Below are 25,000 nucleotides of genomic sequence, written 5' to 3' on the forward strand. Positions count from 1 at the left end.
GAAAGAGAGGGTACAGAGACGCAAGGAGGAACGAGAAGCAATGAAAATGAGCAGGACCCAGACACAGGAGGAAGGGCAAACACACCCCACAGAATCTCCCGCCAAAAGACTCCACCCGCGACATTCCCAACGCAACTGAGCAACCTATACTACAACCCACTCACTGTTCCCTCTGCCACCAACCCCCATATCACAAACCTCACCCCAACAGCTGTCCCTTATGGGCATCCTGACCCCACCCCCATCAACACATACCCCACCTACACCACAGCCCCATATAGGCCCCCACCAAGGCTCTCGCTCCCCCAACCCCAATATACTTGCATGACCACAATGATAGAAAAGAAACTAAAGGTTTGGTACACAAACGCGGATGGAATAACGAATAAACATGAGGAGTGGAATGAAAGAATCAGTGAAAAATCCCCAGATATCATAGCAGTCACAGAAACAAAACTCGCTGAGACAATAACAGACACAATCTTCCCAACAGGATATCAGATCCTGAGGAAAGATAGAAGGAGTAGAGGGGGAGGAGGGGTTGCACTGCTCATAAAACACCAATGGGGATTTGAGGAAATGGAAGGCATGGACATGATTGGAGAAAGAGACTACATTGTAGGTACAATTCAGTCCGGAGAACATAAAGTAGTCATTGGAGTGATGTATAACCCACCACAGAACTGCAGGAGGCCAAGAGAGGAGTACGAAGAAAACAACAGGGTGATGGTGGACACACTGGCTGAGGTGGCAAGAAGAGCTCACTCGAGCAGAGCAAAGTTACTGGTAATGGGCGATTTCAACCACAGGGAGATCGACTGGGAAAACCTGGAGCCACATGGGGGTCCCGAAACATGGAGAGCCAAGATGATGGATGTGGTACTTGAAAACCTCATGCATCAACATGTCAGGGACACAACCAGAGAGAGAGGGGAGGATGAGCCAGCAAGACTGGATCTTGTGTTCACCCTGAGCAGTTCAGACATCGAGGACATCACTTACGAGAGGCCCCTTGGAGCTAGCGATCATGTGGTTCTGAGTTTTGACTATATAGTAGAGTTACAAGTGGAGAAGGTAACAGGAACTGAAGGGGACAGGCCAAACTATAAAAGGGGGGACTACACAGGTATGAGAAACTTCCTGCAGGAGGTTCAGTGGGACAGAGAAATGGTAGGAAAATCAGTAAACGAAATGATGGAATATGTGACAACAAAGTGCAAGGAGGCAGAGGAAAGTTTTGTTCCCAAGGGAAACAGAAATAATAGGAAGACCAAAACGAGTCCTTGGTTTACCCGAAGGTGTAGGGAGGCAAAAACTAAGTGCAACAGGGAATGGAAAAGGTACAGGAGGCATAGGACCCAGGAAAACAAGGAGATTAGTAGAAGAGCCAGAAACGAGTATGCGCAGATAAGGAGGGAGGCCCAGCGACAGTATGAAAACGACATAGCATCGAAAGTCAAATCTGACCCGAAACTGCTGTATAGCCACATTAGGAGGAAGACAACAGTCAAGGACCAGGTGATAAGGCTGAGGAAAGAAGGTGGAGAACTCACAAGAAACGATCAAGAGGTATGTGAGGAGCTCAACACGAGATTTAAGGAAGTATTTACAGTAGAGACAGGAAGGACTCTGGGGGGACAGACCAGATGGGGACACCAACAAGGAATACACCAACAAGTGTTGGACGACATACATACAGATGAGGAGGAGGTGAAGAAACTGCTAAGGGACATCGATACCTCAAAGGCAATGGGACCGGACAACATCTCTCCATGGGTCCTTAGAGAGGGAGCAGATATGTTGTGCATACCACTTACCACAATCTTCAACACATCCCTGGAAACTGGGCAACTACCTGAGGTATGGAAGACGGCAAATGTAGTTCCCATTTTCAAAAAAGGAGACAGAAAAGAGGCACTAAACTATAGACCTGTGTCATTGACGTGTATAGTATGCAAAATTATGGAGAAGATTATCAGGAGGAGAGTGGTGGAGCACCTGGAACGGAACAGGAGTATAAATGCCAACCAGCACGGATTCACGGAAGGCAAATCCTGTGTCACAAACCTTCTGGAGTTTTATGATAAAATAACAGAAGTAAGACAAGAGAGAGAGGGGTGGGTTGATTGCATCTTCTTGGACTGCAAGAAGGCCTTTGACACAGTTCCTCACAAGAGATTAGTGCAGAAGCTAGAGCATCAGGCGCATATAACAGGAAGGGCACTGCAATGGATCAGAGAATACCTGACAGGGAGGCAACAACGAGTCATGGTACGTAATGATGTATCACAGTGGGCACCTGTGACGAGCGGGGTCCCACAGGGGTCGGTCCTAGGACCAGTGCTATTTTTGGTATATGTGAACGACATGACGGAAGGGTTAGACTCAGAAGTGTCCCTGTTTGCAGATGATGTGAAGTTAATGAGGAGAATTAAATCTGATGAGGACCAGGCAGGACTTCAAAGAGACCTGGACAGACTGGACACCTGGTCCAGCAAATGGCTTCTCGAATTTAATCCTGCCAAATGCAAAGTCATGAAGATAGGGGAAGGGCACAGAAGACCACAGACAGAGTATAGGCTAGGTGGCCAAAGACTGCAAACCTCACTCAAGGAGAAAGATCTTGGGGTGAGTATAACACCGAGCATGTCTCCGGAAGCACACATCAATCAGATAACTGCTGCAGCATATGGGCGCCTGGCAAACCTGAGAACAGCATTCCGACACCTTAGTAAGGAATCATTCAAGACACTGTACACCGTGTATGTCAGGCCCATACTGGAGTATGCAGCACCTGTTTGGAACCCGCACTTGATAAAGCACGTCAAGAAACTAGAGAAAGTACAAAGGTTTGCAACAAGGTTAGTTCCAGAGCTAAGGGGAATGTCCTATGAAGAAAGATTAAGGGAAATCGGCCTGACGACACTGGAGGACAGGAGGGTCAGGGGAGACATGATAACGACATATAAAATACTGCGTGGAATAGACAAGGTGGACAAAGACAGGATGTTCCAGGGAGGGGACACAGAAACAAGAGGCCACAATTGGAAGTTGAAGACACAAATGAGTCAGAGAGATAGTAGGAAGTATTTCTTCAGTCATAGAGTTGTAAGGCAGTGGAATAGCCTAGAAAATGACGTAGTGGAGGCAGGAACCATACACAGTTTTAAGACGAGGTTTGATAAAGCTCATGGAGCGGGGAGAGAGAGGGTCTAGTAGCAACCGGTGAAGAGGCGGGGCCAGGAGCTAGGACTCGACCCCTGCAACCACAAATAGGTGAGTACAAATAGGTGAGTACACACACACACACACACACACACACTATATATATATATATATATATATATATATATATATATATATATATATATATATATATATATATATATATATATATATATATATATATATATATATATATATACATATATATATATATATATATATATATGTATATATATATATATATATATATATATATATATATATATATATATATATATATATATATATATACATATATAGTTTGTTAATTGCAGCTAGAAATTATTTCTATATGAAAATACTGTGTGTCATTATTCACTCTTTATTCTAATTACTAAATAGAACGGGCAAAATCCTTACTAAGTAATTTTTTAAAGAAAGACTTGTCATGTAGGGAAGGAAGACCTTGATCAAAAATATAAGGGTATGCAAGATGTAATTACATTTTAACAAAGTTGGCGACACTAGACTACGTATTAAATTTGTTACAAATTCCCATAAAAATATTCCACCAATCTGAATGGAGTTGCTCTCTCCATTCGTGAATAATTTAGCTGATGAAATCAATAAAATTAATGATTTACTTCCCAAAAAAATAGAGATCAATTCGGAAATGTCTAAAGATGAGGCAGGACAGTAAATATTCACTCGCACAGACGTTAAAAGTTTTGAGGAAAGTCATCCTCTGAAGATACTAGTTTGAAAGCTAAAACTATTTCTAGTACTGATGCTGCAGTGACACGAGCAGACGCCGAGGTGGATATTAATGGGCAGTATTTGACTAGCACTTCAACTAGTTTTGTTACTAACAGAACATCTGGTGGTATCTGTTTCCAGAGACTTGAAGAAGAGGACCGATCAACAACATTGACTGAGTAGCAGGTACATCAGTCACAAAGTAAGGAAAACTTACCTGATACTAGGACATGATGTGACGACACAGAAGTTAGAGAAAGAAGTAGGCATCACGAGTAGAGAAAGTGGAGATAGGACATTAATTGATAGGAAAAGAAAGTTAGGTATCCCTAAAAAAAAAAGGTGGGAGATGCACCTTTGATCATCCCCCCAAAATGCCGCAAACACATGACAACAGGCGGGTACAACTCTTCCTCTTGTAACTTATTTCGCCCCGAAATGTGTCACTCGTCAGTCCATGAAAGACGATGCTACAACATATACTGTCAGGCACGCCATGCGAAGATGACAAGAATATACAGATCACCCAGGCAATGAGAAACAAAGCAGGAAAGCCAAAACCTTTCCAGAGAATGAGGCTTTTTAGTGCCAGGAAGGAAAAAAGACTGGCAAGAAATAACAACAGATATTAATGCCAGCAAATAAAGACCCCCTAAATTCCATCAGTATAATGACATTTGTCATTGCAAACATACAGAGTCTAAAGCCATCAACAAACAACAAAATGCCTCACATCAAGGAGCTACTCACGGAGTCAAATGCAATGTTTGTGGCTTTCACAGAGACCCATATAAAGGATCATTTTGACAACAAAATAGGGATCCCAGGTTATAACCTATTCAGATGCGCAGACTAAACAGGCAATAAGGGAAAGTTAGCTTGTACGTCACAGAGTTGCTCATTTGCTAAGAATTACTGAACACCTCAAATGATGTAGTTTTGGCAGCAAAGATCGAAAGCAAAACCCTGTCGTTTTGGTTGTATACAAGCCTCTCCGGATGCAACTTCCCAGCTATTCCAAGAACAGCTTTTGAAAATTGACCTCTGTCTGGAAAACCTGCCAAGTCCTGCCCCAATTACTGCTACTTCTACTATTAATGCTACTATAACTATTACTACTGCTGCTGCTGCTTATACTACTACTACCACTACAAATAATAATACTACTATTACTCCTACTACTTAAATTATTACTGCTACTACAATAATAATAACAATTAATAATAATGATATCAATACTTCTACTACTACTACTACTACTACTACTACTACTACTACTACTAATAATAATAATAATAATAATAATAATAATAATAAAAATGATAATAATTATTATTATTATTATTATTATTATTATTATTATTATTATTATTATTATTATTATTATTATTATTATTATTATTATTATTATGAGTTTTGGTGTGTCGACAGAGATCTGTCAAGGAACAACATCGAGTACCTTAAGAAAGGCACCTTCAAGCACCTATGGCGTCTTCGCATCCTCATCTTAAGTGAGAACAACATCACCTCCCTGTCTGAAGGAGCCTTCGATGGTCTTCATAACTTGCGTACTCTGTAAGTGTTCCTTTTCGTTCTTTATCCTATTATTTGCAGTGCTCTTCCGTTCTGCATCCCACTGAGTATATGTGAAAATTATTTCTAAGTTTGAATACATATATATATATATATATATATATATATATATATATATATATATATATATATATATATATATATATATATATATATATATATATATATATATATATTATATATGTATATATATATATATATATATATATATATATATATATATATATATATATATATATATATATATATGTATATATATATATATATATATATATATATATATATATATATATATATATATATATATATATATATATATATATATATATATATATATATATGTATATATATATATATATATATATATATATATATATATATATATATATATATATATATATATATATATATATATATATATATATATATATATATATATATATATATATATGCAGTAAGATCACAGTAAACAGGTGATATCAGAATATGCAAAACAACCATTGTAAGAGAATAGTGAAATTCCAAGCGCTTTCGTGACTTCTCACAGTATCAATGTTGGTGTACTGGTGCTGGGTATCAGTGATTAAATAGCTACTGGTGTACTGGTGCTGGTTATCAGTGATTAAAGAGCTGCTGGGATACTAGTGCTGATTATCAGTGATTAAAGAGCTGCTGGGGTACTATGCTGGGTATCAGTGACTAAGGGACTGATGGGGTACTGGTACTAGGTAACAGCAATTAAGGATCTGCTGGGGGACTGGTGCTGGGTATCAGTGATTAAGGAACTGCTGGGGTACTGGTGCTGGGTATCAATGATTAAGGAACTGCTGGGGTACTGGTGTTGGGTATCAGTGATTATGGGACTGCTGGGGGACTAGTGCTATATAACAGTGATTAAGGAACTGTTAGGGGACTATTGCTATATAACAGTGATTAATGAACTGCTGAGGGACTAGTGCTGTATAACAGTGATTAAGGAACTGCTGAGATACTGGTGATGGGTATCAGTGATTATGGAACTGCTGGGGTACTGGTAGTGGACATCAGTGATTAAGGAACTGCTGGGGGACTGGGGCTAGGTAACAGTGATTAAGGAACTGGTGGGGTACTGGTGCTAGATAACAGTGATTAAGGAACTGCTGGGGGACTGGTGCTAGGTAACAGTGATTAAGGAACTGCTGGGGTATCAGTGATTAAGGAATTGCTGGGGTACTGGTGCTATGTAATGGTGATTAAGGAACTGGTGGGGTACTGGTGCTAGATAACAGTGATCAATGAACTACTGGGGTACTGGTGCTACATAACAGTGATTAAGGAACTACTGGGGTACTGGTAGTTGGTAAGAGTGGTTATGGAACTGCTGGGGTGCTGGTGCTAGATAGCAGCGATTAAGGGACTGCTGGGGGACTGGTGCAAGTTAACAGTAATTAAGAAACTGCTGGGGGACTGGTACTGGCACGCTAGTAAATACAATACATGATGCGGGTTGTTCCACTGTATAATGGAGATATTTTCACCACTGGCTTACACTTGTTATATACTCACACCTGGTTAAGCAACCACTGGCTTACGGGAGATTGATCTTTCTCAACTTCTAGAAACAAATAATGATTATATCATGTGTTATTCGTATGTAACGCTCTTGTTATCCTTTCCAGGCACCTCACCGGTAACCAGATATCCACTCTGAGTCCAGTAACATTCTCTGGACTGACGGCCCTACCCACACTGTGAGCACCATATATTCATTTGATTATTATCTACATACTTTTTTCACTATAAACTGGAAATAGAATCTTCCTAGATTTTATATCTGACGTTATTTATCGTAGTTACTTTTAAAATACAGCATTATTTTGTAAAAAAAGAATCACCCTGAAATACGGAAAAAATTGCTAACACAAGCTCACCAACGCTTCAGGGAAGGACAAAGCTTGTGTTATAGCGGTGAAGGCACAACATTCAGGTGATTCCCTTATAGTTGCTTCCAATTCCTTCCTGGGCACCCGACTCGACCGACAGGCCACTTGGACTGGTGTTGCTCTTCGCCTAGCCGCCCCCATACTCACCGAACATAAGTGTATTTGCGGCAGGGCGTCCGCCGATCAATTTGGACTTTGATCTATTGCATTATTCGCTCTGTAGACCACGTCCTGTGCAGTCACATCAGCTCTGTGACTGCACAGGATGGACACCACAAAAATTATCCAGGCTGCTACTCAACCCTCTACCACCAACTTCATACTTGACTGTGACCCAACCAAAATTTACTACTGCATAGTGTATGCCCACATGAAAAACAAGGCTCTCCCTGGAACCTTGAACACCACTACCAATGAGCTCTTCAATTTAAACAACATGCCAGAGTTTAATTTCCCAGATTTCACTCCTTCATCAGCCATTCTCAAGACCACCTCAAATCTTGTGAATGCTTCAACACCAGCAAGTCACTCCCAAGCTGCTCCGCCACCAACAACCACCATCACCTACATGTGACGAGACTCCAAATCCCACAAATGAGACGCCACCATCGACTTCTTCCACCACCACTGCAATGGACCAATCAGCGACCTCGTCTCCACACCACACAGCCACTGGCCAAGAGAGCTAAAACACTTCCACCTGGTGAAGAACTCCCCACTGCCTCGGTTCACACCGTCACTCCATCAACTGTTACCACTGCCAGCCCTCCTGTGGCTGCCTCAAACCTTGATAAGCTGCCTGAATACGCGGCTTTGCCTGGTATCAAATTCTACACAACTGACCAATACAATGACGAAATGATTGCCCGCGAAATTCACCATTGACTCCAGAAAGGGTCTGTAAAGTTTTCCTGAGACTTGAATTCTATCTACACTACTGAAGAAATGATTCAACTCATCAAAAAGCGTATAACAAACACCAAAACCCAGACTGAAGTGGAATACCTCTCAAGAAAGAAATTCAGATTCCTCCAAATTGGATCACTCCACCAGCAAGCTTCACACCTTCCAATCACCGTGAAAGTGAGTTCCCAAGCACTCAGGCTGCGGCCTAAAGCTGGGGTGTGGCTCCACTGGACCCGGTAATGGCTAATTTCTCGGCCCTTCCCGACACTACACTGTGCAGCCTCATCAGACTTCGTCGCATCGCCAGCTGCTGTGCAGCTGGCATGCCCTTCAAGACACTCCCATGACTGAGAGCCAAGGCCGGGTCGCCATCTGGAAAAGGACCCGGGCCGTCAAATGTACCGAAGAATTTTAAAAGAAAAATGGTTGGTCTCGTGTGTCATACATCAGAACGAAAGCATGCTAGACATGAGGAGGTCAACGACATCATAAAGAGAAGTCTCTACACAGCCCGTTCCCCAGCTCAACAGAAGCCCCAAGTATGGAGGTCCAACAGAAGTCAAAAGCGTCCACATGGAGCCTCTATGCTATCCTGGAGGGATAGTAAGCAGATTGCCTGGGATTATACCTGTGCTGCCATGTTGGCGGACACCTACCTGTCATACTCTGAAGCTGAAGGTGGTGGAGCCGCCAGCTACAGGGAGACCCAGAAGATCCGCAAATATGCAGACCTGCCCCTTGCTATAACTTTATCCCAGTAGGGTAGGAGGCCGTTGGAGCTTGGGGCAAGTGTTCTCTAAAGTTTCTCAGAGAGCTGGATGAAAAGCTCATCACAGAAACCAAGGATTACAAAGCGTCTAGCTTCCTCTTTCAGAGGCTCAGTGTTGCAGTCCAGAGGGGAAATGACATCAGTATTCTGAGCACGCGGCCCACCGCCGGGGAGCTGGATGAAGTGTTTGAGATGAAAGCTCTGAGATGTTATTTATGTTGTTCTCAGTTCCATTGTATCTTTGTTATTGTATTTTGTTTATAAATAAGGTTTACATAGAATACAATATAGGGGGTGGTAGGAGAAAAAGAAATACTCGAACGCCGCTCAGGGTCCCCAATCCAGTTCCAGAGGTGGTACCACCCTACACACACACACACACACACACACACACACACACACACACACACGAATGAAGCCAAACTACAAGAAAGGGGACTACATAGGAATGAGGAACTTCCTGAACGGGGTTCAGTGGGACAGAGAACTGGCAGGGAAGCCAGTTAATGAGATGATGGAATATGTAGCAACAAAATGCAAGGAGGCTGAGGAGAGGTTTGTACCCAAGGGTAACAGGAATAATGAAAAAGCTAGGATGAGCCCATGGTTTACCCAAAGGTGCAGGGAGGCAAAAACCAAGTGTGCTAGGGAATGGAAGAAATATAGAAGGCAAAGGACCCAGGAGAATAAGGAGAGCAGTCGTAGAGCCAGAAACGAATATGCACAGATAAGAAGGGAGGCCCAAAGACAATATGAAAATGACATAGCAGCGAAAGCCAAATCTGACCCGAAACTGTTGTACAGCCACATCAGGAGGAAAACAACAGTCAAGGACCAGGTAATCAGGCTAAGGAAGGAAGGAGGAGAGACAACAAGAAATGACCGTGAAGTATGTGAGGAACTCAACAAGAGATTCAAAGAAGTGTTCACAGAGGAGACAGAAGGGGCTCCAGAAAGACGGAGAGGTGGGGCACACCACCATGTGCTGGACACAGTGCACACAACCGAGGAAGAAGTGAAGAGGCTTCTGAGTGAGCTAGATACCTCAAAGGCAATGGGGCCAAATAACATCTCCACAGGGGTATTGAGAGAGGGAGCAGAGGCACTATGTGTACCCCTAACAACAATATTCAATACATCTATCGAAACAGGGAGATTGCCTGAGGCATGGAAGACAGCAAATGTAGTCCCAATCTTTGAAAAAGGAGACAGACATGAAGCATTAAACTACAGACCAGTGTCACTGACATGTATAGTATGCAAAATCATGGAGAAGATTATCAGGAGAAGAGTGGTGGAACACCTAGAAAGGAACGATCTCATCAACAGCAGCCAACATGATTTCAGGGACGGGAAATCCTGTGTCACAAACCTACTGGAGTTCTATGACATGGTGACAGCAGTAAGACAAAAGAGAGAGGGGTGGGTGGATTGCATTTTCTTGGACTGCAAGAAGGCGTTTGACACAGTTCCACACAAGAGATTGGTGCAAAAACTGGAGGACCAAGCAGGGATAACAGGGAAGGCACTACAATGGATCAGGGAATACTTGACAGGAAGACAGCAGCGAGTCATGGTACGTGGCGAGGTGTCAGAGTGGGCACCTGTGACCAGCGGGGTCCCACAGGGGTCAGTCCTAGGACCAGTGCTGTTTCTGGTATTTTTGAACGACATGACGGAAGGAATAGACTCGGAGGTGTCCCTGTTTGCAGATGACGTGAAGTTGATGAGAAGAATTCACTCGATCGAAGACCAGGCAGAACTACAAAGGGATCTGGACAGGCTGCAGACCTGGTCCAGCAATTGGCTCCTGGAGTTCAATCCCACCAAGTGCAAAGTCATGAACATTGGGGAAGGGCAAAGAAGACCACAGACGGAGTACAGTCTAGGGGGGGCCAGAGACTACAAACCTCACTCAAGGAAAAAGATCTTGGGGTGAGTATAACACCAGGCACATCTCCTGAAGCGCACATCAACCAAATAACTGCTGCAGCATATGGGCGCCTAGCAAACCTCAGAACAGCATTCCGACATCTTAATAAGGAATCATTCAGGACCCTGTACACCGTGTACGTTAGGCCCATATTGGACTATGCGGCACCAGTTTGGAACCCACACCTAGCCAAGCACGTAAAGAAACTAGAGAAAGTGCAAAGGTTGGCAACAAGACTAGTCCCAGAGCTAAGAGGTATGTCCTACGAGGAGAGGTTAAGGAAAATCAGCCTGACGACACTGGAGGATAGGAGAGATAGGGGGGACATGATAACGACATACAAAATACTGAGAGGAATTGACACGGTGGACAAAGACAGGATGTTCCAGAGATTGGACACAGTAACAAGGGGACACAGTTGGAAGCTGAAGACACAGATGAATCACAGGGATGTTAGGAAGTATTTCTTCAGCCACAGAGTAGTCAGTAAGTGGAATAGTTTGGGAAGTGATATATATACATATATATATATATATATATATATATATATATATATATATATATATATATGTCGTGCCGAATATGTAAAACTGGTCAATTAGCAAGAACTCATTTAAAATTTAGTCCTTTCTGAAATTTTCTCTTATACTTTTAAATATATATTTTTTTCATTAATGTTGCTGTAAAATTTTTTAATTTTGCACCAAAAGAATCTTAGAAAACTTACCTAACCTTATTATAACAAGAACAATTTATTTTAGCCTAACCCAGCTAAATATATTTTAGATTTGTTTACAATAATTTAATACTAAACAAACACAGTGAAATATATTTTTTTCGTTAGGTTCAGAACGATTTTGGCGAAATTATTGCATACACAAATTTTCACTTGTCATATATGGCAAGATGAGCGTTGCTATTTAAGCCAAGATCGCAAGTTCTGCCTATTCGGCACGACATATATATATATATATATATATATATGTATATACATACATATATATATATATATATATATATATATATATATATATATATATATATATATACATATATGTATATATATAGAGGTAGTAGATTGGTAGACAGCAACCACCCAGGGAAGTACTACCGTCCTGCCAGATGATTGTGAAACAGAAACCTGTAACTGTTTTGCATGATGGTAGGATTGCTGGTTTCTTTTTCTGTCTCATAAACACGCTAAGATAACAGGGATATCTTGCTACTCCTACTTACACTTTGGTCACACTTCACAGACACGCACATGCATATATATATACATACATCTAGGTTTTTCTCCTTTTTCTACATAGCTCTTGTTCTTCTTTATTTCTTCTATTGTTCATGGGGAAGTGGAAAAGAATCTTTCCTCCGTAAGCCATGCGTGTCGTAAGAGGCGACTAAAATGCCGGGAGCAATGGGCTAGTAACCCCTTCTTCTGTAGACATTTACTAAAAAAGGGAAGAAGAAAAACTTTATAAAACTGGGTTGCTTGAATGTGCGTGGATGTAGTGCGGATGACAAGAAACAGATGATTGCTGATGTTATGAATGAAAAGAAGTTGGATGTCCTGGCCCTAAGCGAAACAAAGCTGAAGGGGGTAGGGGAGTTTCGGTGGGGGGAAATAAATGGGATTAAATCTGGAGTATCTGAGAGAGTTAGAGCAAAGGAAGGGGTAGCAGTAATGTTGAATGATCAGTTATGGAAGGAAAAAAGAGAATATGAATGTGTAAATGCAAGAATTATGTGGATTAAAGTAAAGGTTGGATGCGAGAAGTGGGTCATAATAAGCGTGTATGCACCTGGAGAAGAGAGGAATGCAGAGGAGAGAGAGAGATTTTGGGAGATGTTAAGTGAATGTATAGGAGCCTTTGAACAAAGTGAGAGAGTAATTGTGGTAGGGGACCTGAATGCTAAAGTAGGAGAAACTTTTAGAGAGGGTGTGGTAGGTAAGTTTGGGGTGCCAGGTGTAAATGATAATGGGAGCCCTTTGATTGAACTTTCTATAGAAAGGGGTTTAGTTATAGGTAATACATATTTTAAGAAAAAGAGGATAAATAAGTATACAAGATATGATGTAGGGCGAAATGACAGTAGTTTGTTGGATTATGTATTGGTAGACAAAAGACTGTTGAGTAGACTTCAGGATGTACATGTTAATAGAGGGGCCACAGATATATCAGATCACTTTCTAGTTGTAGCTACACTGAGAGTAAAAGGTAGATGGGATACAAAGAGAATAGAAGCATCAGGGAAGAGAGAGGTGAAGGTTTATAAACTAAAAGAGGAGGCAGTTAGGGAAAGATATAAACAGCTATTGGAGGATAGATGGGCTAATGAGAGCATAGGCAATGGGGTCGAAGAGGTATGGGGTAGGTTTAAAAATGTAGTGTTAGAGTGTTCAGCAGAAGTTTGTGGTTACAGGAAAGTGGGTGCGGGAGGGAAGAGGAGCGATTGGTGGAATGATGATGTAAAGAGAGTAGTAAGGGAGAAAAAGTTAGCATATGAGAAGTTTTTACAAAGTAGAAGTGATGCAAGGAGGTAAGAGTATATGGAGAAAAAGAGAGAGGTTAAGAGAGTGGTGAAGCAATGTAAAAAGAGAGCAAATGAGAGAGTGGGTGAGATGTTATCAACAAATTTTGTTGAAAATAAGAAAAAGTTTTGGAGTGAGATTAACAAGTTAAGGAAGCCTAGAGAACAAATGGATTTGTCAGTTAAAAATAGGAGAGGAGAGTTATTAAATGGAGAGTTAGAGGTATTGGGAAGATGGAGGGAATATTTTGAGGAATTGTTAAATGTTGATGAAGATAGGGAAGCTGTGATTTCGTGTATAGGGCAAGGAGGAATAACATCTTGTAGTAGTGAGGAAAAGCCAGTTGTGAGTGTGGGGGAAGTTCGTGAGGCAGTAGGTAAAATGAAAGGGGGTAAGGCAACCGGGATTGATGGGATAAAGATAGAAATGTTAAAAGCAGGTGGGGATATAGTTTTGGAGTGGTTGGTGCAATTATTTAATAAATGTATGGAAGAGGGTAAGGTACCTAGGAATTGGCAGAGAGCATGCATAGTTCCTTTGTATAAAGGCAAAGGGGACAAAAGAGAGTGCAAAAATTTTAGGGGGATAAGTCTGTTGAGTATACCTGGTAAAGTGTATGGTAGAGTTATTTTTTAAAGAATTAAAAGTAAGACGGAGAATAGGATAGCAGATGAACAAGGAGGTTTTAGGAAAGGTAGGGGGTGTGTGGACCAGGTGTTTACAGTGAAACATATAAGTGAACAGTTTTTAGATAAGGCTAAAGAGGTCTTTGTGGCATTTATGGATTTGAAAAAAGGCGTATGACAGGGTGGATAGGGGGGCAATGTTGCAGATGTTGCAGGTGTATGGTGTAGGAGGTAGGTTACTGAAAGCAGTGAAGATTTTTTACGAGGATAGTGGGGCTCAAGTTATAGTACATAGGAAAGAGGGAAATTATTTCCCAGTAAAAGTAGGCCTTAGACAAGGATGTGTGATGTCACCGTGGTTGTTTAATATATTTATAGATGGGGTTGTAAGAGAAGTAAATGCGAGGGTCTTGACAAGAGGCGTGGAGTTAAAAGATAAAGAATCACACATAAAGTGAGAGTTGTCACAGTTGCTCTTTGCTGATGACACTGTGCTCTTGGGAGATTCTGAAGAGAAGTTGCAGAGATTGGTTGATGAATTTGGTAAGGTGTGCAAAAGAAGAAAATTAAAAGTGATTACAGGAAAGAGTAAGGTTATGAGGATAACAAAAATATTAGGTGATGAAAGATTGGATATCAGATTGGAGGGAGAGAGTACGGAGGAGGTGAATGTATTCAGATATTTGGGAGTGGACGTGTCAGCGGATGGGTCTATGAAGGATGAGGTGAATCATAGAATTGATGAGGGAAAAGGGTGAGTGGTGCACTTAGGAGTCTGTGGAGACAAAGAACTTTGTCCTTGGAGGCAAAGAGGGGAATGTATGAGAGTATAGTTTTACCAACACTCTTATATGGGTGTGAAGCATGGATGATGAATGTTGCAGCGAGGAGAAGGCTGGAGGCAGTGGAGATGTGGAGATGTGTGGAGTGAATATAATGCAGAGAATTCGTAGTTTGGAAGTTAGGAGGAGGTGCGGGATTACCAAAACTGTTGTCCAGAGGGCTGAGGAAAGGTTGTTGAGGTGGTTCGGACATGTAGAGAGAATGGAGCGAAACAGAATGACTTCAAGAGTGTATCAGTCTGTAGTGGAAGGAAGGCGGGGTAGGGGTCGGCCTAGGAAAGGTTGGAGGGAGGGGGTAAAGGAGGTTTTGTGTGCGAGGGGCTTGGATTTCCAGCAGGCATGCGTGAGCGTATTTGATAGGAGTGAATGGAGACGAATGGTTTTTAATACTTGACGTGCTGTTGGAGTGTGAGCAAAGTAACATTTATGAAGGGGTTCAGGGAAACCGGCAGGCCGGACTTGAGTCCTGGAGATGGGAAGTACAGTGCCTGCACTCTGAAGGAGGGGTGTTAGTGTTGCAGTTTAAAAACTGTAGTGTAAAGCACCCTTCTGGCAAGACAGTGATGGAGTGAATAATGGTGAAAGTTTTTCTTTTTCGGGCCACCCTGCCTTGGTGGGAATCGGCCAGTGTGTTAATAAAAAATAACATATATATATATATATATATATATATATATATATATATATATATATATATATATATATATATATATATATATATATATATATATATATATATATATATATATATATATATATATATATATATATATATATGTATATATATATATATATATATATATGTATATATATATATATGCCGGAAAGAAGGGGAAAGAGGCTAGCCTCAATGATAATTAAATCCTTAAGAGATTTTCCTAGAGTTGATAACCTCATTCACCTTCCCCGTCAACACAAAAAAGGGAGAGGCAGAACCCCCACTCACTCTACTGACAGTGAAAAAGTCAGAGTCCAGGTGAGCAAGAAAATTGAAGAGGGCAACACAGTGGGGGCAATCAGAATTATTACCAGTGAAGATACAGTTGCTCCCAGGGATGCTGACACGGCTGAAGCACTTAGAGGAAAGCACCCTGCCAGGGAAACCAGTGGCACCAACAGTTCCAACACCTCTGTCCCCACTATGGAACCATTGATTGTGGAAGACTCAGACATTTACAAAGCAATAATGTCGTTCCCATCTGGCTCTGCTGGGGGTTACACTGGAATAAGGCCACAGCATTTAAAGGAAATGGTTAATCCAGTTATTGGGGAAATTGCAGAGACACTGCTTTCAGAGATCACAAGGTTCGTCAACAATTCCTTGGCTGGTCTGATTCCTGATGAAATTAGACCTTTCTTTTTTGGTGCAACACTTTGTGCACTTAAAAAGAAGGATGGAGGAATTCGGCCAATTGCAGTAGGCAACACCTTACGCCGCCTCGTATCCAAAGCTGCTGTCCGAAGTATTCGTGCACAGGCAGCCATGATGCTTCAACCAAACCAGCTTGGCTTTGGGGTCTCTCAAGGAAGTGAAGCAGCGGTTCATGCAACAAGGGCATATATCAACAACCTGCCTGAGGACAATGCAGTGGTAAAATTAGATTTCAAGAATGCGTTCAATCTCCTGAAAAGAGACGTGGTATTAGCAGCAATACAAGAACATTTCCCTGGTCTCTTCCCTTTTGTTTCAGCTGGGTATAGCAAGGAATCAATGCTTCTCTTTGGAGAGCATGAAATCACATCATCGGAGGGTGTCCAACAAGGAGATCCTCTTGCACCATTTCTCTTCTGTATTGCAGTTAGGGAAATCACAGTCAGACTGACCAGCGAGCTAAACATCTGGTTCCTAGATGATGGCACACTAGCAGGTACAAAGGAGTCCCTCCTACATGACCTTACACAGGTAATGACACGGGGACAGGAAATGGGTCTCATCCTGAATCCATCCAAATGTGAAATCATCTCAGTCAGTCAACAAGTGATAAATGCAGTGAGATCAAAACTACCAGGAGCAGCAGTCATTGCCCCCACAAATAGTGTCTTGCTAGGAGCACCTCTGGGAAGCAATGCCATTGACACAATTCTCAGGAAGAAATTGGAAGAGTTAAGGAGAATGGAACAACGAATAGGCAATCTGGACACCCACGATGCCTTGTACCTTCTCACAAAGTGCTTGAGTCTGCCCAGGTTGACATATTTCCTAAGATGTGCACCTTCATATGATAACCCTATACTGCACGAATATGACAGTATTCTGAGGCAGATTTTTACGAAAGTACTTAACCTTACTCTAGAAGACGGGCAGTGGAACCAAGCTACACTTCCAGTCAAACTAGGAGGCATTGGTGTCCGCAAGTCATCACAGATTGCGTTACCTGCTTTTCTGTCCTCGTGTATTGCATCCAGAGAGCTTGTAGCAGCGATTCTCCCTGAACATCTTAGGGACAAGATTGGAGCCCAGGACCAAAAATTCCTTGACGGAGCAATGATCTGGGATAATCTAACGGGCTCAGAAACCAGACCTGCTCCCCCCAACAACTACAAACAATCGCACTGGGATGGTCCAATAGTGGAAAATATAGCCTCAACGATGCTTCAGAGTGTGTCAGGGAAGGATAGAGCCCGCCTGCTGGCAGTGAGAGCCCCTCATGCTGGGGACTTTCTGTTGGCTGTTCCCAACTCCAGCCTTGGCACACGCCTCGACCCACAGACCATCCGCATCGGTGTTGCCCTTCGACTTGCCGCCCCTATTCTCGCCGAACACAGGTGTATTTGTGGCAGTGAAGCAGCAGACCGATTCGGGTACCATGGTCTTGTGTGCCGTAAATCCGAGGGAAAGATTGCAAGACATGAGGAGGTTAATAACATTATCAAGAGGAGCCTCACAACAGCTGGATGCCCAGCAGTAAGGGAGCCACCCCAACTATGCAGATCTGATGGCAGCCAGAAGCGTCCAGATGGTATCACCCTTCAAGCCTGGACAGATGGGAAGCAGGTGGTGTGGGACTATACATGTGCATCTACCTTGGCTGATACCTATCTCCAATACACCAGGGAGGAAGGAGGGGCAGCTGCCAGCTTTAGGGAGTCCCAAAAGTCTAGAAAATATGGAGAACTTGCCCATCATTATATGTTTGTTCCCATAGGCTCAGAGACCCTTGGCTCATGGGGAAAGAGTGCATCTAATTTCCTTAAGGAGCTGGGAAAAAGACTCATCAGGGTAACTAGGGATCCCAGGGCAGCTAGTTTTCTGTTCCAGCGGCTCAGTGCGGCTGTTCAAAGGGGTAATGCATGCTGCATTTTGGGCACGCGCCCCAGCTCTGAGGAGCTGGATGAGATTTTCGCCTTATAATCGGTGATACACACGTAACAACATGTACCGTATATGCCACCTTTATATCAACAATGTATCTCTTAAATCTTCTGTGCCATATTATGTAATAAAATATTCCTATTGGTAAAAAAAAATAGTTTAAAAGATGGGGTGGTAGGGGAAGTGGAATATTCAAATGGCTTCAGGAAGAAATCCAAATATTCTTCCTTGAAGCCTTTTTATCCACTTCTCCGAGGCTATGGGTCCCACAATTTACACCAGAGGTGGACCCCATCCTATATATATATATATATATATATATATATATATATATATATATATATATATATATATATATATATATATATGTACATACATATATGGTAGGTAAGACACATAGGCAACAGTTAGGGAACTTTATTCCTAAACGTTTTGCCTACTGTGAGGGAAAAGTTCAATAGATAGGAGTAGCGAGGGAGTATATAGTAACAATAGTTTCATTGCCGGCTGCTTGTTAAGGTAGGGTCAGTCTAGCTCCTGCTATCCCTTCCCCTCCTCCTTCCCCCCCCCAAAGGTGACGTGTGGGGTTCTGGTCCAAACAGTAATCACTAGACTCACAGCTCCCAGCACTACTCTTGGATGACGGAGAAGGTCACCTGTCAATCAAAGAGAAGAACTGGTGGAGATGGACTAACGTCCTGAGACTTCCCCTTTTTGGATTTAATTACCTCTGCACCTGTATGAAATTGCAGGACGTAACCCCTCATCATTGAAGCGGTAAAGAACCTGCTTTCCTGTCATCGGTATATAATACTCAAGGCTATACTCTGAAGAACTAGCCAGTGGGTCGTAACCAACACCTGCGACCCCCCTCCATCATCAGCAACGGCTACGATTTCAACAACACACAGTGTCACCAACACCAGACACCCCTATATATATTAGCGTTGAATTCAGTTATCATTTATATTTTTCATTTTTCATTTTCTTTAATGTAGGATTAATATTTCATATTTAAGTGTTTTATATTTTATATTTTCCATATAATAAAGTGCTTATGTTTGTCTGTTATTTCTTTTTCTATTCATTAATTTTCCTGAGGAGGAGCCAGCCTTGGTAATACTGTCTGAAGTTATTACAGGGCTGAGTAAGCCTTCACAAGTGGCGACCTTGCCAGGATACAACTCGACAGAATCAAGATTCAATTCCATCTCGAATCTACCATTGTAACTTCATCGCTGCATACCACAGACGGTTACCACCAGCCATGAGTAATCATTCTCTATGGTGGGATTACGGTACAGGTATTTAAAAGATTTGGTGATTGTTATAGTCTCAATTTATTGTAAGTCAAGTCAGGCAGGATATAATAGTTAATTCTGCCACCTTTCTTGTGAGCTTGAAACACTTTGCAGGATTAGACTCTGGGGACCGGAGATTTTCCAGTGACAATTTGTTTCATTGAGCTCTTTATTTTATCAAGGGAACTGTCGTTGGACACTCTTGAATTGTTGGTGAGAAGATTGGATGGTCAAGGGACCCCATTCTATTTACTGTTTGCTCGGAGCCGGTATAGAACCCTTCGTTTTAATTAATACATATTGTTTAATTGAAGCAGGGATCGAGCTCTCTGGTTTATTTACAGTTTGAACGGAGCAGGAATTGAACCCTCCGTTTTCTTTAATACCCATTTCATTTCCCCATATAGTTTAAGTTATTCTTGCAAGCATGGAGGAATACCAGTTTTGGATGAACGCTGGAAGTAAGTTAGGAATAACAGGGAAAAATTTACAATCTTTCATTAGTGCTAAGATCCAGGAAAGACTTGAAAGAGAGAGAATTGAGAGAGAAGAGAGACAGAAAGGGAAAGAGAAGAAGAAAAGGAGAGAGAGAGAATCGAAAGAGAAGAGAAAAAGGAGAGAGAGAGAATTGAGAGAGAAATCCAAGAAAGACAGAAAGAGAAAGAGAAGACAAAAAGGAGCGTGATAGACTTGATCGTGAAGAAAGAGCTAGAGAACGTGAGGAACAGGCTAAAATATGTGAGGAACAGGCTAAAATAAGAGAACTTGAGGAAAGAGCAAAGGATAGAGAAGTTGAGGAAAAAGCTAGAGAATGTGAGGAAAAAGCTAGAGAACTTGAGTTAATAGAGAGAGAAAAGGATCGCGAGCTCGAAAAATCTCGCCTTGAATTAGAGAATAAAAAGTTAACTCTTACACAACAACAATTAGAGGAAGGAGTAATGGAACAACGTGCAGTCAGTGCACATATTCCAACACCTAATTTACCTCCCTTCACAGAGGGGGAAGACATAACTTCATACATTATCAGGTTTGAAAATACCGCTACCCTCTGTGAATGGCCTGCTGACACCTGGGCTACCAGGTTAGGAATGTTATTTTCTGGTACAGCCTTGAATATCTATGCAACTTTGTCGCAGGATATCATATGTAATTATAACCTACTGAAGAAGGCAATCCTTAAAGCATATCAAAAAACCAATAATTCTTACAGGAAAGATTTCAGGTATGCCACCTTACAGCCTGGCCAGAACTTTCAGCAGTTACAGGTAACACTCTTTCGTTTGTTCGACGTTTGGATAAAGAGTTCAGGAATTGATCACAGTTATGAATCTCTTAGAGACTTCATGGTTGCTGACCAGTTCCTGACAGCTCTTCCCCATCAAATACGAACGTTCATCAGAGAACGTAACTTGATTAAAGCTGAGGAAGTTGCTGAGGCTGCTGACCTGTATGCTGAGGCTCACAATTCCTATAAAGACCTAAAGGGATCGAACCCTAAGGGCAAGGGTTCATCAGACCTTAAGAAATCAAAGCCTCTAGTGGAAAGTAAAATGACTTCTTTTATTCCTGTTTGTCATTTGTGTGGTGTTAAGGGACATAAACGTCCAGATTGTCCTTCTAAGAAGGTCCAAAAAGTTGGAAGATGTTTTAAAGACTGTAATGACCAAGCACCCTTCTGTTCAGGAACAGTTAATGGACTTAATGTATCTACCATTTTACGAGACACTGGATGCACATGTATAGTCATTTCTGATAAGCTGTTCCCTAACCTTAAAGAAACTCATTCCTCTGCTATACTTTCAGACTACTTGGGCCGTACGGACACTTTTCCTACCATCCGTTGTTACATTAGGTCTAAATGGTTCACAGGTTGGTCTGAAGTTGTACTAGCTCCCATCACTTCTTGCTCTGTACTAATAGGTAATGTAAAAGGTGCCATTCTTCCTTCTGAGGTTGACCTTTCATCGCTAAAGGTGGACATAAGCTTTTCAGATCCTCTTCCTGTAGAGTCAGAGAAGCCCCTTGAAAGTTCAGATGAGACAATGTCTCGTGAGATTCATGCGGGATTAAAAACCAGTGATGCTACTCTCGAAAGCGAGGTAGTAGGATCACCGGTTCACTTGTTAGATGAAAGTAAAGATATCACCTCCGATACCATAAATATTTTGACTAGGGCTCAGACCAAAGCCCAGGTTTCTCCTACTGTCCATCCTTTGATTTTCCCTGACTTCAAGCCTTTAGATATATCGAAGGACTCCTTTGTCAATTTACAACGTAATTGCCCTTCTCTTCAGAATTGCCATAATACCGCTAAACAAAATAAAGTTATCCAAAGGAAAAACTTTTCATATAAATTTGAATATATAAAAGGTATCTTGTACAAGTCAGTATTCAAATTAAATTCAGATGAGATAGACTATTCCATCTTAGTTGTTCCAAGTCAATGCAGAGAGACTGTTCTTAAAATGGCTCATGACCTGCCAATGGCCAGACATATCTCGCATCGTAAAACCTTAAATAAAATTAGGGAAACCTATTTTTGGCCAAAAATGTCCTCAGATGTCACTACCTATTGTAGATCGTGTAAAGTTTGCCAACTGTCATCCTCGCGAGGTACCAGGCGAATACCTATGGTCAAAATGCCTATCTTTGCGGTACCATTTGAAAGAGTAGCTATTGACATCGTTGGTCCTTTATCTCCACTTTCATCTGGGGGACATAGATATATATTAACATTAGTTGATTATGCTTCGAGTTTCCCTGAAGCCATACCCTTAAAGACCATAACCACTACAGAGGTGGCTGAAGCCCTTTTGTCCATCTTCTCCAGAGTGGGCATCCCTAGAGAAATTTTGTCTGACCGTGGGACACAATTCACATCTGACTTAATGCAACATCTATACCAACTTCTGGGAGTGAAGCCTCTCTTCACAACACCCTATCATCCCAGCTGTAATGGGAGGACTGAGCGCCAGCATTCGATTCTCAAGTCCATTTTAAGGAAACTTTGCTCCCTTAAACCTAAGGAGTGGCATCGTTACCTACCCTGTGCTTTGTTTGCCATGATGGAAGTTCCCAGTGACTCTTTCGGGGTTTTCACCTTTTGAACTTCTCTATGGTAGACAGGCCAGAGGCCCATTGTCCATCCTTCATGACTTATGGACTAATGAGGAGGTAAATGCTGAGGTTCAGTCTTCTTACCAGTTTCTCCTTGACCTTAGATCCAAACTTGAGGAGACCTCTGACATAGTTTCGAAAAACCTAAGCTTGTCAGTGGACCAGTACAAAACCTATTTTGATTCCAAAAGTCAGAGGAGAAGTTTTAAAGTAGGAGATGAAGTTCTTTTACTTTTGCCTATCAAGTCAAATAAATTATTAGTAGCATGGAAAGGTCCATATAAAGTATTAAAAATTTGTGGGAAAGTTGATTACCTCATAGAAGTCAAGGGGAAACGTAAGCTTTATCATATCAACATCCTTAAGAAATATTACCGAAGAAATTCGGTTAACTGCCTTAATAACTTTGACTTAGTTTTTCCACACAAACTTGATAAGACAACTGAAGAATGTAAAGTGTGCGTAATTGACACCTCTAACTTAGACAATGATGAAGAACTACATGACTTGGTGACTCTTGACCACTCGGATGCAACCAACATTAATATTAATGAATCTTTGGATGACCATAAGAGACATGAACTACTTCAATGTGTGAGTAACTTTTCAGATGTCTTTACTGATATTCCAGGTGTTACCTCCACGGTAGTCCATAAGATTGACTTAGTGACGGATAATCCTATCAAACGAAAATTATACCCAGTTCCAGTTCACCTTAGGGATGCATTTGACCGAGAGGTAGACAAATTATTAAAACTAAAGATCATTGAACCTTCAGTATCTTCATATTGTTCACCAGTAGTCATGGTTAAGAAGGAGGATAATTCATATAGACTTGCTATTGACTTCAGAGGCTATAGCTCGGTGGGATGCTGAGCCTATGCCCTTAATAGATAGCTATCTACACAAATTTTATGACGCTTCCTTCTTTTCAGAGATTGATATTGCACATCAAGTAATGTTAGATCCTTCTTCTAAGCAGTATACCACTTTTCCTACACACCAAGGGCTGATGCAATATAGAACTATGCCCTTCGGTTTGGTAACTGCCTGTGCTACCTACGTGAGACTGATGAGCAAGGTCTTGGGTAATATGCCAAATGTTTCAGTTTATTTTGATAACATTTACGTAATGACATCCACGTGGGGCGAACATATCCAAACATTAACATCAGTTTTGCATAGGTTACGCTCAAAAGCCTCACTACCAAGCCGAAGAAGTGCTTCCTTGGGTATAACAAGATTAGATATCTTGGACTGATACTTTCTAATAACTCTCTGCAGCCTCTCCCCAGTAAGATCAAAGCTTTATTAGAATTTAAGTTCCCCAAAACCAAGAAGCTCATGCGTAGCTTTCTTGGTTCTGTAAATTTTTATGCACGGTTTATCCCGAACCTTACTGATCTTACAGGCATCTTATCCGACTTCCTTAAAAAGTCTGTGAAGGAACCTCTTGAACTTTCCGACGTAGCTCGGGAAAAGTTTAATGAGATTAAAAGTATCTTTTCGAAAGACCCTATACTTAAGATTCCAGATATTAATAAAACATTTTGTTTAAGAACTGATGCCTCCAATGCTGGCTTAGGTGCGGTGTTACTACAATACCATGATGGTACTCCCTTCCCTGTATGCTTCCTAAGCCGGAAACTCCTTCCCGCAGAAAAAAGAAACTCCACAATAGAAAAGGAATGTTTAGCCCTTGTGTGGGGTATCTCCAAACTTAAATTTTATTTGCTGGGAAAAGAATTCATTTTAGAAACGGACCACAAACCTTTGATATACCTAGAAACTTTTAAGGGAACCAACAGTCGCCTCTTGAGGTGGACATTGGCACTCCAGGATTTTAAGTTCCATATTGTGTATATCAATGGTTCATCCAATTATTTCTCTGACTGGTTAAGTCGTGACAGTCAGTAGCAGATTTGTTGCCTTACGCGACTTCCTCTTGTTAGAACTTTTTCCTCGCCTATTCTTCTTATACTCCTTGACTATAAGTCTTGGTAAGGGGGAGTGTGAGGGAAAAGTTTAATAGATAGGAGTAGCAAGGGAGTATATAGTAACAATAGTTTCATTGCAGGCTACTTGTTAAGGAAGGGTAAGTCAAGCTCCCGCTATTCCCGCCTTTTTTCCCCCTCCCCGAAAGTGATAGTTTGACTGCCAGCTGTTTGTTAAGGTAGGGTCAGTC

At 41.5% G+C, this 25,000-nt stretch overlaps 1 protein-coding gene across 1 annotated transcript in view; it reads left to right on the forward strand.

Annotated features, from left to right (window-relative positions):
- The window catches only part of LOC128691012 (G-protein coupled receptor GRL101-like), a 605,305-nt gene that overhangs the window by 492,661 nt on the left and 87,644 nt on the right, over positions 1-25,000 (forward strand). Inside the window, exons 17-18 of the mRNA XM_070089232.1 lie at positions 5,392-5,535; positions 7,212-7,283. Coding sequence (XP_069945333.1) covers positions 5,392-5,535; positions 7,212-7,283 — 216 coding nt within the window. The remainder of the gene's footprint in view (positions 1-5,391; positions 5,536-7,211; positions 7,284-25,000) is intronic.

Source organism: Cherax quadricarinatus, chromosome 27, assembly GCF_038502225.1.
Source record: "Cherax quadricarinatus isolate ZL_2023a chromosome 27, ASM3850222v1, whole genome shotgun sequence".
NCBI lineage: Eukaryota > Metazoa > Arthropoda > Malacostraca > Decapoda > Parastacidae > Cherax > Cherax quadricarinatus.